The sequence below is a fragment of the Peromyscus californicus genome, unplaced genomic scaffold (assembly GCF_007827085.1).
Source record: "Peromyscus californicus insignis strain IS unplaced genomic scaffold, ASM782708v3 Scaffold_14__1_contigs__length_90479793_seg_2, whole genome shotgun sequence".
Taxonomy (NCBI): Eukaryota; Metazoa; Chordata; class Mammalia; order Rodentia; family Cricetidae; genus Peromyscus; species Peromyscus californicus.
In genome coordinates, this window is record NW_026294436.1 from 12,843,004 (window position 1) to 12,860,072 (window position 17,069).

Genomic DNA, 17,069 nt, shown 5'->3' on the forward strand with positions numbered 1-17,069 from the left:
TATACACGTACATATGGTTGCAAATGCATATAGGACAGATATTAATGTTGGATGTCTTTCTTAGTCACTATCCGCTTTATTTGTTTTGAGACCAGGTCTCTCACTGAACCTGGAGCTCACTGAAGGAGGTTGACTTGGTGACCAGTGAGCTCCAGGGAGCCTCCTGTGTCTACCTGCCCAGGGCCGGCCTTATAGTAGCCTGCCAACGTGCCTGGATTTTTACATGAGTGCTGTGGATCCAAACTCAGGTCGTCATACTTGCATGACAAAGACTATCTCCCCAGTCCCAGATTAAAGCATTTTATATCGGGAATATTTTGCTGTTTTAGGTGCTATAAAACATATCCACTGGAACATTGAAAGAATCATGAAATCAATCACAGCATATAATGAACTGTAAGGAGAATAAGTACAATGTTGAAGAAACTGGAAGACTATCACATGAAACTAGTCTATCCTGGGGAAATATTTTTTTAAAAAACCCACCATTTTTACATAGCTCATTACTCTCTATCTCTGTAGGATTACCTTTTATGTACAACTTTCATAAAAAATAAACAGCACTTAAACCATCAAAGTAGTCCACACTCAAGTCATCTGGCATGTTTGTAAGCCCCATCCTGCTCCTCCTTTGTTGCTGTTGACACTGGAATCATCAAAACAAACTTCCAGCCCTGGGTGTCGTGCTGGGATGTCACTGCCAGCATCCCTGGCTGGCCATGGACCGAGATTATAGCATTGTCTGAAGAGAGACCTGAAGAGCGCGGTACTCCCCGACGGAAGCACGCCGACCCGAGGCTTAGCTGCCGCCTGTAGCAGCTGTCAGAGTTTCTTTCTCCTTAAAAAGTCTCTTTTCTCAGGTTAGGCAGATGGCTCAGGGGCTAAAATGATGCCATGGAAGTATGAGGGCCTGAGTTGGGATGCCCAGTAGCCATATAAAGATGGGCATAGTAGTGTATGTCTGTAATCCCTGCTAGATGGAGGCGGGGCGTGGAGACCGGGAGAACCACGGGACCTTGTGGGCCAGTTAGCTTGCTGCATGCAGCCATGAACAAGAGCTCCTGTCTCAAGGTGGAAGGCGAGGACTGGCACCAGATGTTGTCCTCTGAGCTCCACACACGTGTTAGCATATGGACATCCATACTCACATACACCTCAGCACAGAAGGGAGAGGGAGAGAGGGAGAGAAGGAGGGGGTGGGGGGAGAAAGAGATTAAAAACAGTCTTTTCTCAGATGGCCACCCCCCCCCTCCCCTGACCAGACCATCTCAGAATTAAGCATTTTTTTCTAGCCAGCATGGAGAAGTGCTTACCAGGGATTCTCTTGGTTTTTCCATATCGACTTTGGTTTTGATGTTTTTCTTTTGACTTCCTTGAGTGCTGACAGAGCTGCTGGCGAAACAGGAGCCCTGGGAGGTGCCCTCTAACACGCTCCTGCAGGAAACACCCTTTGATCCACTTTCTGTCGGGAGAGCCGCTTTCTTATCAACTCTGCAGGTAGAAAGTGATTCCTCTGATAAATTACATTGGCCGTTTTCAATCACACTCTTCTCCCCAGCCCTTTAATGTCTAAGGTAACCTCAGTGTGGCTCTTCGTCTTTAAACCTTTCAGTGGTAAGTGTTGCTCTCTAGCCCTGAGCAAAAATAGCTTCAAATAGTTCACTAGTGTGTCAATTTAGATTTGCAAGGATAATAACTCATTTTATTACACTATTTATTATGTGTGCACATACAAACAGGTTTGTGTGCACTGGTGTCTACACAGTACACACACACACACACACACACACTCACACACACACACTCACACACACACACACACACACACACTCACACACACACACACCCATGCACACACACAACACAGAAGTTACAGGATGACTTCTTGCGTGTTATTCTTTGAGATCCACCTTGTGTTTATGACACAGAATCTTTCATTGGCCTGAAACTTACAAGCAGGCTATGCTGACTGGCCAGAGAAGCTTAGGGGTCTGTCTCTTTCTACGTCCTGTGCAATGGGATCACAAGCACATGTCAGAATGCTTGGCTTTTGTTTATGTGGATTCTGAAGATGGAGTTTCTCCATGCTCGCAAGGCAAGCACATTACTGACTGAGACATCTCCCCATAGCCTCTATTTTACTTTTATAATTGCTTCTGGGGAGGGACAGAATATAAAACGCCAAAGGGTGATTGCTAAATACATTTCTGGCTTAAGATCGGCAGGAAAAGTAATTACTTCTGGAAAGTTCTAAGTATACATTTGCTCAGTGCGATCAATGAAACCGGCATGCTTTCAAACGTGTGTGTAATTTTCTTCCATTTCATGCAATGTGGATACATTCATGGTGCCTGGTGTGGGTTGAATTGCTATCAACCTGGATGTAACTCACCATTCTTTAATTTCAAAGACCATTGGCTTGGTTAAGAAAGGAACATGAACTAAATTATCATTTTATTACTAACTTGTATTTCACTGTTTAAATTATAGCTAATGTATGAGAGATCACACTATCTGTGTGTATGGAGACGATGCTTGGCTGACATTTAACGATCAGGAAGTAAACAGCTCTTCTTGGGTTGGGGGAGCAGGGGGACCCCTTGACATTGCCCTTCTCTGTTCCAGTGTGTTACCTGTTTAGAAGTTCTGTCATGAAGGAGTCTTTTGTCGAGCACACAGCAGGGCTGGGTCTATTTCTTGGCTCCAACTTCATTTCATTATAAATGTCTTGTGATGCTTTCAGATTCTGTGTGGTTAGCAAACCACCGTCTGAACTCCGACCATCCGCCGCCTTGGTGCCCGCCTTGGTGCCCCTATTCAGTTCGCTTTCTAGCTTGGATTGTACCTCGGCTTTCTTCTTCTCCTTTTTCCTCTCTGATTTCAGTTTTGTATCTTTCTTTTCCATTTTACTTTTGGAGGTCTCCATTCTCCTGCTACTGAGAGCTGGAAGCCTGCTCTTCCGAAAACCAAACCAGCTGGTGAACGAAGGCCCTGCCCTGGGCTTCACTTCCACAGAGGCGGACTTTGTCTGTACTTGGCCTTTTTCCACATTCTCCTGAATGCACAACATGACCTTTTCTTCAATGGAGGGTGTGAGGGGGGCTTCTGGGCTCACGATACCAGGCCCGGTGGGAGAAGCCTCTGGATGGCGTCCAGAAGTTTCTAGCTTGGATATCCCACTTGTTTCTAAATTGCCTGGATGCTGTATCCTCCCTGGGATGTGTAGGGATTGAGGGCAGTCTGGTGGAGTGGATGGATGCCTGTGGTGGTCACTGCTAGATTGCTCACGTACTACATCCACCCCAGGACATTCTTCCTGGGTATAGCTCTGTTGGTCTCCCACTCCAGGGGTGGGGAGTTCTTCCGGCCTTGTGAGCATCCTCAAAGGTAACTTGCTTGGGCTTCCATGCTGGCTGCTAGAACTTCCTGTGCTGCAGAGGGAACCCTGCCTGGAAAAGGACTGTTCCAGGGGCCTTCCCACACTGGGAAGATTATCAGATGTGGAGACAGAGGGGGTCTTGCTTGGGGACCCTTCCATGGAGATGTTCTGCCTGGTGAGGGAATTGCCTCTCTCAGCCGTGTTGGTAATGATGTGAGTTCGAATCTTGCCTGGTCCTTCTGTTGGGGGCTGGGAGGGCTTCTCTCCAAAATGGATGCTGAAGCTCTGGCTCCGAGCTTTGGCTCCATTCATACCTAGAGCTGGCTTTAGGTGTGGCTTGCTGGAGGAGAAGGATCTTTTCACGGATCTGCTCTCCACTCCATCTCTTCCATCGGCTCTGGAGATGCTGCTTTCCAATGACTCTGGTAATGTTGACTCGAAAGGAAGCCCTCTAGCTAAACTGTCCAGACCCTGTGGACCCAGCAAGGCCATTGTTCTCTCCTCTCCTGAGGCCTCCAGACTTGCTGGGTCTCTAGAGTCCTCGGGATTAGACTTGTTCAAAGCCACAGAACTTCTAGAAGCTTCATTTAAACTATCTTTCTCTTGTTTCCCTGGCACCATGGACGTTTTCCTGAGCAATTGAGGAGACTTCATGAGAACTTTGAGTCCTATCGGGAGGCGCGTTTTCGGTCCTTTCTCCGGAGGGTTTTGACGGCTTTGTGATGCGTCCTGGTTTCTGCAGGATGAGGAAGATGGGGAGGGACTGTTAACCTGAGGTGTCAAGGACTCATTCGCCCCTGAGAAGGAAGGCCTGTGGGGTATCATAGAGCTGGTACTCAACTGTCCTTTTCTCCCTGGAGACAGGCTTTTAGAGGATGCTCCCTCTAGGAGTTCATAGGTTGAAGGACAAGTCTTGGGTGTCTGCAACTCAGCGTCCATGTGTGTGGTTCCAAGTGCTTGGTGAGGGGGAGGTTTGGAGATGCCTCTCTTTGGAGAGACCTTTGGAGGCCCTGGAGCCATCACAGCAAATGAGCCAGAGGATGTATGTTCAGGGTATTGGGTGTGCACCATTGCATCTGTAGGGGGAAGATCTGGAGGGAAGGCAGGCTTTTTGGAGGCCAAAGAAGGCTTCTTCTTCTGCAGTTCTGACACAGCTGGACTGGAGGAGATGACAGGAACAGAGGATCCTTTCAACAGTGGAGATTTCAACCCTGCACTTACAGCGTCCCTAGGGCCTCTAGTCTCAGGTCTGGCAGGTGATGGCAGTGGTGTATGGTCATAACTGGATCTGACCAGGAGGGAGACTGACCTTCCTGGAGGGGGTGGAGGGGAGGGAGACCTCACTCTTGACTCTGGCCCAGAGCCACAGCGTTTGGCCTTCATGGGGGATTCACCACAGTCACCACTCCCCTTGAGATGCTGTGACTGGATCCCTGGAGTCTGACTCTTGGGACATTGGACCCAGTTCTTCTTATTGGAAACATTAATGGGGACATGAGGAAGCTGGGTGGGGTGGTTCGGAATGTGTGATTCTGGTTGTGCGTCACGGAGAGAACCAGGGCTCTCCATCTTTGTGCACGGTGCAAGTTTCCCTGGAGGGGATGCTGGTGTCTTTTCAAGAGTCACTAGGGCACTGGAGGGGACAAGCATGGCGGGCACAGGCTCCGCCCGTTTTGATTTCTGAGGCGAAGACTTGGCTCTGGAAGGAATTTTCGTCAGACCTTGCTTTGCATAGACACCCGTGTTTGCCCCAGGTCTAGAATTACTCTGCCAGGCTCCGCTTTGTGTTGGTTTGGTGAGAAATGGTCGTGGGGAGTTCTGAGTTACTATAGTTCGAGAGCCAAAGGAGTCGGTCAGAGCCGTGGGAATACTGTTCTCGTCTTTTGGAATGTTTTTCTCAGTCTCCTCTTCAGGTCTCTTCCGAAAAGGACAGTCTCTTGCAGTAGCTCCTGGCTGTAAATGAGTAATTCCCTGAGGTGAAAGTTGAGTGAGTTCTGAGGGCCCAGCAGGGGTGGAGTTGATGGAAATTTCATCCCTGGTCACAGTGACAACTCCAGTCTGATGGGAGCTGAATTCAACAGGCTCTCCATTTTCTGCATCAAATACGACTGTGACACATTCTTCTGAAGAGGTCCTCTTGATCACCCTTTGCTGCCTGATGAAACTAAAGGTCTTTGGCTTTGTCTCTAAGTGGGTGAGACAATCTTTTTCCTCCACATCGCGAGAGCCACATTCAGACTTTCCCGATCCCACCTCGAGGTTCTCCATGGACTTGTCAGTGTCCCCCGTCAGGGACAGGTCTGAAGGGCTTCTCTCATCACTGCTCTCTATGTGCAGCTCATTTAGGGTGTCACAGTCATCAGTGTCTGAAAGCTGAAGGGTCAGGGCCACGCAGCCATGACCATGGCCATGTGGGTCCCTGTCCCTCGGCACCCAGGGCAGGTGCATGCTGGGGCACAATTTCCTCTCCAAGGGACAGTGGCTAGCACAACGAACTAGCCTTTCAGGCATTTCTCTTGTATACACTGAGGCTGTACCTTCTGAAAAATATTTTCCATGTGGCTCCCAGCTAAATAGACTGTCTGAAACACTGTGGGTTAATTTACTGCCCTGCATCCTGTGGCCCTGGCTCGGAGCTGCTTGTAGCAAAGCTGAGGGTAGGCACTCCTCATCTGTATTCTCGTGAGAATTTGCATCATATGTGAAGGAAAGATGGAGGTCCTTGCAGGGGATCCCCAGGCCAGGTGGTTGGCAGTGGGGAGACTCCTTGAGGTTGCTATTTTTAATTCCTGGAGAATAGATCCCTTCATTGGAGTTCATGCAATCCTTATAACCCCACTTGGTTATCACGGACGGTGGTTCCAGTAACACTTTCCGCTTCTGTAGCTTCCTCAGCCCTTCCAAAATGTGGCTTTCTTTGATACGGGTTGGAGGTAGTTCATCGGCAGGGCTGGCAAAGCCACTCGGGAGCGACGAATCGATATTCAGTCTTTTATCCCAGTTCTGTGATGATTGCTAGGAAAGAAAAATAGATATCAGAGATGATTGAACCAAACAGACCTCAAATAAACACAGGAAAAGCCCCTCAGTAGATTTAATTTGTGTAAGTGGGTGATAAATATTCACATATAAACACAGTTTGTACAATGCTAACTATGCAGTAAACATTGATTCTGCAAGATCCTGTGCTGAGCGTCATGGTGAAATAAAGAAATGGAATGTAACAACTATGCCTTTAAGGGTAGAAAACTGAACTAGAGTGAGGGGCCTTTAGCACAGCTGACTCTATGTCAAGAAAACACTTATGAGAAGTGGGAATAGGGCAGAAATTCTAGAGATTCACAGAAGGACCTAGGGGTCTATTTGGAGAGATGGTGAGAAGTATACAGGAAAGTCATTTGTTTGGTTTTTGTTTGTTTGTTTGTTTTTGTTTTTGTTTTTCGAGACAGGGTTTCTCTGTGCAGTTTTTGTGCCTGTCCTGGAACTCACTCTATAGCCCAGGCTGGCCTCAAACTCACAGTGATTTGCCTGGCTCTGCCTCCCAAGTGCTGGAATTAATAAAGGCGTGCACCATCACCACCTAGCTGATTTTTTTTTTTTAATTTAATTAGTCTGTGAATGACATGTGGGTTTACCTAAAGTTCTAAGTGAGGAACTGTCTTCCAGGCGGAAGAAACAGAATGGTCAAGGACATAAGTCAGGAAAGTGTGCCCAAGTTGCACTTAGGGAACGGGCAGAAGACAATCCAGCCTCACTGTAGGGAGGTCAGGCACAGCAGAGGAAGGAGCCAGGAGAGGAAACAAGTCACCATGCCACTGGAACATTTGATAGTTCTGTGAATGTCTGGGAACAGGGTCTGAAGTTATCCCACTCACCTGCATAGAAGTGTGTGCATATCGACCTGAATAACCGGCCATAGGCAGCCCCATCCCCGTGGCAATTACTCTTTTACTGACGTTAGCAGGTCAACTTCTTGCCCTTGCACCTACTCAAATGCCAGCCTTATTTTAAAGAAGTGGATGGGCAGTGAAAGACAGTGTTCCCCACCTCTGTGGTTTTTTTTTTTTTTTTTTTTTTCACAGAATTGGCAACAAGAAGCAGAGAAGCAAAGGAGAAAGCCACTGTGCACTGGGCACCTGCTCTACAGAAACCAGTGGCATGCCGCTTCAGCTGCATCCTCAGACCACCACGAGAGACACCGGGACTTCTTCACTTTGCTGTGGGACTCTGAGGTCCAGCAAGCCTGCTCTGTGACAGGTCTCAGAGATAGAAGATTTGGAGCAAACATTTGGACTCAAGCTTTTTTTTTTTTTCTTCCTGTAACGTTATATAACCCTGTCAAATTTGTTTCCATTCCAAAGTGGCAAGAGTGAAATATGAACTTGAATTGCCAGCTCTGGAGTCTGCATTCTTCATCTGGATGCTGTATCCCTACATCTAGCTTAACTTCCAGTCTCCTTTCTATATTATCTGGTGTTATACAGAAATCATGCGTTTTCTTAATACTTAATACATTGCTCCAATGGCATTTCAGAGTTTAAATAAGAAACTAGCTGACCTGCTTGAGAAATTATAATTTTGTCTTTAATCACATGTATGTGTGTGTATGTGTCTGTGTGTGGGTATGTGCACATGAGTACAGGTACTCTTAGGGGCCAGAAGAGGGTGTTTGAGTCCCTGGAGCTGGTGGTTGTGAGCTGTCCAATGTGGCTGATGGGAACTGAACGGGGTCTTCTGCAAGAGCAATATACATGCTTCATCACAGGGCCATCTCTCTAGCCCTGCGGGGACCTTTCAAAATGACTAATGGTGGATGACTTCAGGAACAAATATGGCTATTTCAGAGGATCTCTATACCAGCTACCCCCTGCCAACAAGTCTGAATATTAACTAAACGCAGACATTAAAAAGTACCAACAACTTCCATCAGAACATGAGCTGTTTGGTAAGCTGTGGACACTGGATTATATCTAAGCCATTTTCATGAAATTTACTCTTGCTATCTCCAACACACACATTTATTTGTCTTGAAGTCCAATTATTTATTTTCTTCAGCAAACCCTCCGGTGCCTGGAGCTGCTGCGCACTGATGTGATTTGCTGACACTGTCCTTTTCCTCTTGGAGTTTTGTTCTTTAATTTTAGGAAATTGCACCATTCAAAGCTCCTTTGGAAGAAATCCCATCAGAGAGCTGGGGTATTCCAGGTCGAATAGAGAAGGGGCTTCCACAGTGTGTGTTTCTAAGATTTCCCATGGTCCCGGGAGTCACACTGACAGCAGAGATGAGAAGCCAGAAGACAGGGCTCTGCGAGAGCCTGACAGTGGCAGATCTGTTTAACCCCCAGAAGGGAAGCTCAGCTCCTGCCCACCCACCTCTCCCATCCAGAGCCTGTTCATGCTGTATTTTAATACAGCACTAAGCCAGAGGCTGTGCATCTCCTGATGAGACAGGCCACATCCCCGCCCCCTAAGTCTCCCACGGGAGGTTACACTGGTAAATGAGTTGAGAAAAGTTTGCATCAGTCTTGAAAGTTGGCAGGGGCACATGAGAACATGAGAACATGGTCGGGCCATTTCCTGAAATTGCTACATTCTTTGTTCAACAAAGTTGGACAAGAGTTCTTAGGGAGCAGCACAGAAGACTGAAGGATGCTTCTGATACTAGGTGCAGGGTTTTATGTCCTTACTACCTTTCTATCCCTTGGCAGGAAAGTGTTAAATTTTATTTATTTTTTAGTAGAAAGGATTGTTGGTGTTTGTGGGAATAACTCCATGCCAATAACAGGTCCAACCCCTGTGTGTGTGAGGGTGACTCAACAAGGCCCGGATAACAGAACCATTAACAGTGAAGATTCTAGAACTAATGCCTGGTTTTACCATGCACTACTGGGTTCTTGGGTCAGATATTCACATTCTCAGAACCTGGGTTTTCTTAACTGAAAACTGGGGAGAATCAGGGCTGGAGAATAGCTCAGTCAGCAGAGAATGCGTGTGTAAATACGAGGACCTGAGTTTGATCCCCAGAACCTTAAATATGTTATTAGCATTAAATGAGTTAATTTTTGTTCATTTTTACTTTTAAGAGTAGGCCACATATGGTAGTAACTGAATCTATAAGAGCCAGATTTCCCTGTTGAGACAGGCTAGTGGATTTTATACAAGCTTTTCTACAACAAATGATATTTAAAAAACAGTTGTGAGCTCAAAAAAGCTGTTACACATTTATTATTATATAATTTAACAATGTGTTCCTGTTCAGAATCCTGTGATTTATTATGTAAGCCAATACTAAATGAACACCTGACACTAGGCACAAACTGTAGAAATTCTAAATAAATAATATAACTTTAAAATGTCTCGAGGGTCCAGATAGAGCTGCTGGGACCCTGAGATTAAAAGTGTATGCTGTGAGTGCTCACAGGCTGTAAACTGTCACAGGTACACTTGGATTATAACTGGATGGCCATCTGAGTGTCCCTAAAGAATGTTAAAGCATTTTTTTCTCCTGTTTCAGGGGAGAGATTACCTTTATATATCAAAAACTGCCCTAATTAGGAGAATGCCCACCAATTATTTATTAGATGGGTAGGTATAATTTTCAGATGGTTCTTGTCATGCAACCATGAGAACCCAAATTTGATCCCTAGAACGCCAAAATAAAGTTGGGCATGCTAGTGGGTTCTTTTAATCCTAGTGCCAATCAAGTGGATCCCGGGGGTTTGCTGGCCAGCCAGCCAGCCTAGCCTACTTCCAGAGTCCTAGATCAGTGAGAGGTCCTGACTCAAAAATAAAAATAAATAAATTGAAAGAAGGGTAGAAGGCTCCCAAGGAACAACCTGAGGCTGTCTTTTGGCCTCCAGACAAGCATGCACATATACATGTGCACCTACACACACACACACACACACACACACACACACACACACACACACACACACACACAAATAAAGGAAGTTAGAAAAGACCACTGGAGAGAGGGGGAAGCAGTAGGAGAGTGCAGTGCGAAGGGGGTGGAAAGGAAGGCTTCGCAGCACTTCAGAGCACTGCTGCTCTCTCAGAGTGCTCAGGTTTAGCTCGCAGCACCCACATCAAGGGGAGGGGGCTCACACCCACCCATAACTCTCATTATAAGGGACCTAATGCCTTCTTTTGGCCTCTGTGGCTAAAAGTGAATGCATATACCCACATACACACACACACACACACACACACACACACACACACACACACACACACACCACACACATAAATAAAACAAATCTTTAAAGAGACATCATGAGACTCCAAGGGGCTCATGGGAGTCGATAACTTTCAGGAACACAGCGAGAGAAGAAAACCTCTGCTTGGCCAGGGCCCTGGCAGCCATTATTCAGAACTCTGAACTACTCCTTTTGAGCGATTTACATAATGCAGCTGGCGCTCTGCTTTGCATTAGAAGCCCGAGTCTAGAGGAATAGCCTCAAAGTGCTAGCTGGAAATCTTTCTCAGAGCTCTGGTTCAGCAGATGACAAAGCTACTCCCTCACCAGCAGAGTCTATGAGTTCTGGAGTTTTCTCGGTTTCCAAACTGCTGAAAGTATGGCTGAAACTCCTCCAAACTGTAGAAAAGTCACCCCTGAATACCCAGATTTGCAGTTCCCATCCTGGTGCACTTTGCTTTCCTTGAACGTCGGGGAGCTGCTAAAACAGCTAGTTTGAAAGACTCGGCTGGTTCCAACATGCAAGGAAGCTTGCCCAGGGGCTTCTGCAGCCCTGTGAGCTCCATGCAGATGGGAGGCACTCTTGCAGGAGTGACTGTCTCACCTCCTGGAAAAGGGCTGAGGAGATGGTTTGGCCAGTAAAGCGTTTGTCGTATGAGAACAAGAACCTGAGATCAGATCCCCAGAACCAAAACAGAAAAGCTGGGGGTGGAATATCAGTGCTGAAGCAGCCGAGGCCAGTGGAACCCTGGGGCTCACCAGCCAGCCAGAGCAGCCAAATGGACAAGTTCAAGTTCCACATCAGAGATGGACTGTGTCTCACACAATAACATGGACAGGCCCTGAGGAAGGATAGCAAAGGCTGACTTATAGATTCCATAGGCACCAATTACATGTATGTGTGTGTGTGTGCGCGCGCGCGCACACACACACACACACACACACACACACACACACACACGAGTAAAAAAAATGAAACAAGAACCAGGGGAGACATTCCTGGCATGTAAGTAGGAACAGCCCCTCCCCCTTTCACCAAAACCTTGCTCCCTATGTCCTGTCCCAGTAATTTATCTGTCTGCTCTGCAGTTCTCTGATGTACAGCCTCATCCTGCTTTGTGTTTTATGAGCCCACAGCATTGATTAGTGGCAGTCTCCATGGTCCATGGGCAAACATTTAGCAAATGGTCATTTCCTTCCCAGCACCCTCTTTGCCTCTGTGACCAAGTTCCAGCTAGCCCAGGATTCTCTTCCTGTCTGTTCTCCCGGAGGCTGACTTGACTGACAGGAGCCTTACCCTTTTCCCAAGGAGTTTCCTGTCCTGCCACGTGTAGGAGGAGCCACTGGAGTACTCGCTGCAGGTGCTGGATAGTGACAGCTCACTGCTGCTGCAGCTGTTTCCAGGACAGAGGTGATCTGGGATGACTAACCCCGAGCCAGAGTGTATCAAGGCGGGGGTTCCTGATTTGGCATTCTGGAGGTGTTCCTGTAAAAGCAGGACAGGGCTGAGCAAAATCCTGGCTTAAGAAGAAGTAAACACCCAATGCAGTTAGAGTAAGTGGCCAGAAGCTCGGGCTTGGGAACTAAGCAGACATGTTTGGGGGGCTGTGGGGGAGGGGTATGTAAGCATGTGTATGCTCAAGCATATGGAGACCACCCGACAATCTCAGGATGTCATTCCTTGGGAGACTCGCTTCCCACTGGCCTAGAACTTGCCAAGACTAGGCTGCCTGGTAAATGAGACTCAGGGACCTGTTTCTGTCTCCCCACCACTGAGATCACAAGCATGCTTCGTTTTTTGGTTGTTATTTGTTTCTGGTTTTTAATGTGAGTTTTAGGAACCAAACCCAGGTCTTCAGGTTTGCAAGGCATGTGCTTTACCCACTGAGCTAACCCCCTTCCACCCCTTAGCTATGCTTCTTACTATGTGGCTCCTGGGAAATTGTTTAGCTTTGTCAGCCACATTTCCCTCTTTAAAGTGAACTGCAACAGTATGTATGGTCAAGCACAAATGTTACTGCATTTGGGATGAGGCTCTGCGGTTACCACGGAATGATATGAGGTTCTAGATGGGAAGCCCATAGTTAGAATTTGATTTACAGAAGGTGCTCAGCTTATTTCAAAGCACCATCGTTAACAGAACACTAGGTTCCCATTCTATCCAACCATACGGTAAGAGATCAAATCAATATCAAATCAAGACTCAGGGTAGGGTGTATAGTTGGCGGGAGAATACTTGGCTAGCATATATGAGGTCCAGGGTTCAATGTCCAGCATTGCAGAGCAAAACAAACAACACACCCCAGATGCTCTGGATGGAAGAAGACACATTCTTGGCTATAGGGTTCAAGAGCATCAGCATTAGGTTTTACTTAATGGTCCCGTTCAGGTTAGATACTGCTACAAAACTCGTAGTCTTGTGCTTATTTCTCTCAATGGCTTTATTTGTAGAGTGGGCAGCCCTACCATATCACTCCTAGGTTCCCCTCTGGTTAGGAGGTTATTCTAAGTCAGCTACCATATACACTGCAGTCTATCTGTGCAGCCTTTAAGACACCATGTGCCGCAGGCACAAAGCTCAGGGGTCGCAGATCTCCACTGTAAAACAGCACAGGACTGTTCATGTCTGGTTGGCTGTGTGAATGATAACAACCCCCCGAGCTCACAGACAGGGACCTCATGCAGAAGGCCCAGGTGGTTAGAATTCTTGGGGGCCTACAGGAAGCGCAGACAACAGATGGAGGGGTAAACACCCATGTGCATCTCGACAGCCACCTTGCAGGTGTAATAGACGAAGCTCTGCAGACCGGACAGGCTAAATGAATTTAGCATCATCCTGATGGAGAACAGGAGCTCTCTATTAGCGTCTAACTCCAGTCTATCTCTAGAAAGCCTTGTCTCTGAAATTCTCCAGTTAGAGCCATCTGTCTTTGTGCCACTTGCAGAGGTGTCAGGCTTCTTACTTATGCAATTTATTGACACTTTATGGGTGCCATTAGTACCTGAGTACTTATCACTGTCCTGCAAATGCAGTTCTAAATGACGGTGAGAAACACCCCAGCCAGAGCCAGGCAGGTAGCGGGGGTGGGAGGAGAGTACTTGTGGTAAACCTTAAACCCTCACAGGGTACAGAGGGCACATTTAATTTGCTCACTAATCAATAACCATAACACTCAATCATTTCATCTGCCTTGCTACAGATACTTTATTTTTGCTGCATAATGATCTCTTTTAAGTGATCTTTTAAAAAAATGCCAAGAATTTTTAATATCCTATTTCTCCCCGCTGAAATTTGGAACTAAGTATCATGATAGGAGAAATGGCTCCAGATCCAGTTCTCAGCATCATCTACCAGTGATGCCTGTCTATATTGTTAGATATAAAGTTAGTTAAAGTAAGTCTATACTTGTTTCTCAATAGACATCTATAACCAGCCAGCTCTATACATTCTCATTCTCTCTCTCTCTCTCTCTCTCTCTCTCTCTCTCTCTCTCTCTCTCTCTCTCTCTCACTCACTCTCTCCTTTCCAGACAGGGCTTCACATAGCCCAGCCTGGCCTTGAGCTCACTATGTGGTCAAGTTTCTCAATTAATTGTTCTGTTGTGGCAAAACTCTCTGACAAAGTGACTTGGAGGGGAAAGGGTTTATTTTGGCTGATAGTCCCAGAGGGATACAGTCCATCATGGCAGGGAAGACGCGGTGGAGGAAACAAAAGGCTGGTCATGTTGTTTCCAAACTCAAGAAGCAGAGAATGGATATGAGTGGTGTGTAGGCTATGAAACCTAAAGGCACATCTACTAGTGACTGATTTCCTCCACTGAGAGTCCACCTCCTAAGTGTTCCACAACCTTCCATGGGCTGGGAACCAATTGTTAAAACATACAAGCCTTTCCTGGGGCGGGGGGGGGGGGGGCACAGGGGAGTACACTTCACATTCAGACCACAACATCAAGAATGACTTTGATCTTCTGATCCTCCCACCTCTAGTTCCTGAGTGCTGAGCTAAAAGTCATGCACCACCATGCCCAATTTATATGGTGCTGGAAATGGAACCCAGGGCTTTGTGCATACAAGGAAAGCTCTTTACCAACTGAACTGCATCCTTAGCCCTCACTGGTTCCATTTGGTGAGATAACCCAGTATTAATGCCTCTGCTAGTGTAGATATATAACATTCATCCTATATAAAGTTCCAGAAACATCACATGAGCTTCCCATGTCTCTATCCTAATCTTTCATGTTCTGTTACGGGATTTATCTGGTGGCAGTTGTTAATTAGAACTGCCTTTGATCTAACAGATTCACCCACTCTCCAAGAAGCAACTGAGTCTGCATATTTCCAGGTGATAGAGAGCTAAACATCTCCAAAGGCTTTCCATACTCTGCATGGGTTCTGGTGACTTTTTGTTCTTTCTTCCAGGATACCACAGTTTAGTTGTGATTTCCTCTGGTTTTCCCACCTATCCCTATCCTATTCTGTCTATCAAAAACATACCTGTTTGTACAGCTCAACTCAGTGTCTAAGTCTGGGAAAGCAGAAGCCCTCTTGCTCAGGCATTACCCAAGTGCATATGCTTTTTAGAGGATGAATTAATTGACAGGAGACTAGAATGTAGAAGATGGATAGGCTTGAGGAAAAACTGCAGGTTCTCCCTTAGAGTTGACCTTGAGGGATGAGAGAGATATTATAGAAGACACTTCAGGGAGGTGGAGAAGTCAGCCCACACCACGTGAAGCTGGCAGTAATAGGAGAGATTAAGCAAAGAGTTGTATTGATACATGCTTTTCACATGCACACAAATCATATGGGGGATCTTGTTCAACTGCAGGCTCTGATCTAGTAGTTCCATGACAGGATTTCTGATGTGTGCAATAAAGTCTATAAGAACTGGAAGTTCCCTTCATCTTATAGAATTGAAGGCTCTCTCCCTTCAAAACCTCATCACACTGTCTACGCTATGATGCCATAATTATTACTATTCTGGAAAAAGAAGAGAGTGAAGCCTCTCTATCTTTAGGATCCTAGCATGATGCCTACCGTGACTAACTCCCTTACTGTTCTCTGATTTCAGGGCTTTAGCTCTGAGCCCACAGCTCTCCTAATAAGTTCTTCTGAAAGATAACTCTGCCTCATCTTCATTGCTATGGACTCACCATCATCTCTAGCACCAGCGAGTTGGAGAGGGAGTAGAACATATGTGTAGGCTGGCTGGAGAGGGATTCTCCACAGAGAGCAGGTAGAGCTAACCCTCCATTTGGGAAGCTCCATCCTTGCCACACTGTTGCCATTGCTGGCGTATGTTAAAAGGCATGTAGAATAGAATTCTGATTCTATGGCTGGAAAGTCAAGCTTTCCTCAGATGTTTGCTATTACGAGCCACCCTTATCCACTCTGGTTAATAGCTGTTCTGTGCTCAAGCAATTGACTTCTGAGGCCATTTCTGAGGTTTGAATCAGACCTCTTCCCTATCCTAGCTCTTTGAACTAGGAAGGAAAGTTACACAACCCCTGTGTCCCAGTGTCCTTTCTGGTTAGTGGAGGTCACTGAGACACATGCTACGTCAGGTAATGGAGAAGGCTGAATGGTCCTCAGCATATGATGGACTTGAGAAGTTCTAGGTGTTGTTGATATTATGAATGCGTGCATGTGAGTGCATGTGTGCATGTGTGTGTGTGCGCACACATATTGAGGCTCTTCAACTAAATCATAAATTTACAAATAACCTCATTTTACATCTCTTGGGATCCCACCATATCTGATGTTTTGCACATAAGTTCTGAGATAACTATGTCAGACAATAACCCAAACTGGGTGCATAGTATCCCTGGGGACGACTGATAGAAGCTTCTGGAAACGCATACAGATAGACAGCTTCCTTTGTCTTCCTTTCGGTGGATGTGGCTAAAATATATCCTGTGCCATGCACACATTTCATGCATCAGTCCCACTTCCTGTCTGTTCTCTGCCTCCTAACTGTGGGTGCAAAGTACCCAGGTACTGCCCATGCAGAGATACCTTCTACCATGATGGACTGCATCCTCAGGAACTGGGAGCCCAAGTGAACCATCTTGCTCTTAAGTTGCTTTTGTCAGCAGTTTGTTGCAGCAACAAGGCAAGTAAGTAAGACTCCAAGCTCAAATCTTAGCCATAATGCTACATTGTCCAATAAGGGCCACATAGGGAGCCAACCTCTCAGGGACCCACAGAACACTACACATCTCACTGAGCACAGTTGTCAATGTAAACACATGATGGTAATTATTAAATCCCATCTTTGTGGAAAGGACATACTGGCTTCATTTCCAACATTATCTTATGTACATCCATTTAATTGGGAAAATGCATAGTTTGCTCTGCTACGAATGTGTCTTTCTCATTCTATTCTGGATTAGCCAACTTGAATGGTTCATGTTCTCTGATATTCTTATTATGATAAATGCAATATAACAGCTACAATTCCAGTTTAATGATTTATAGAAACACAGAGACTGA

The 17,069-nt window shown here is 46.2% G+C and overlaps 1 protein-coding gene across 8 annotated transcripts in view; it reads right to left on the reverse strand.

The window, feature by feature from the left end:
- Nckap5 (NCK associated protein 5) overlaps nucleotides 1–17,069 on the reverse strand; it is a 926,583-nt gene that overhangs the window by 110,539 nt on the left and 798,975 nt on the right. For 7 of the 8 annotated variants that reach the window (XM_052736785.1, XM_052736784.1, XM_052736788.1 and 4 more), the window contains 3 exons: nucleotides 11,875–12,063; nucleotides 2,634–6,394; nucleotides 1,314–1,491 (listed from right to left, as the gene is read on the reverse strand). In XM_052736785.1, coding sequence (XP_052592745.1) covers nucleotides 1,314–1,491; nucleotides 2,634–6,394; nucleotides 11,875–12,063 — 4,128 coding nt within the window. The remainder of the gene's footprint in view (nucleotides 1–1,313; nucleotides 1,492–2,633; nucleotides 6,395–11,874; nucleotides 12,064–17,069) is intronic. The other variant, XM_052736787.1, reaches the window with a different exon arrangement.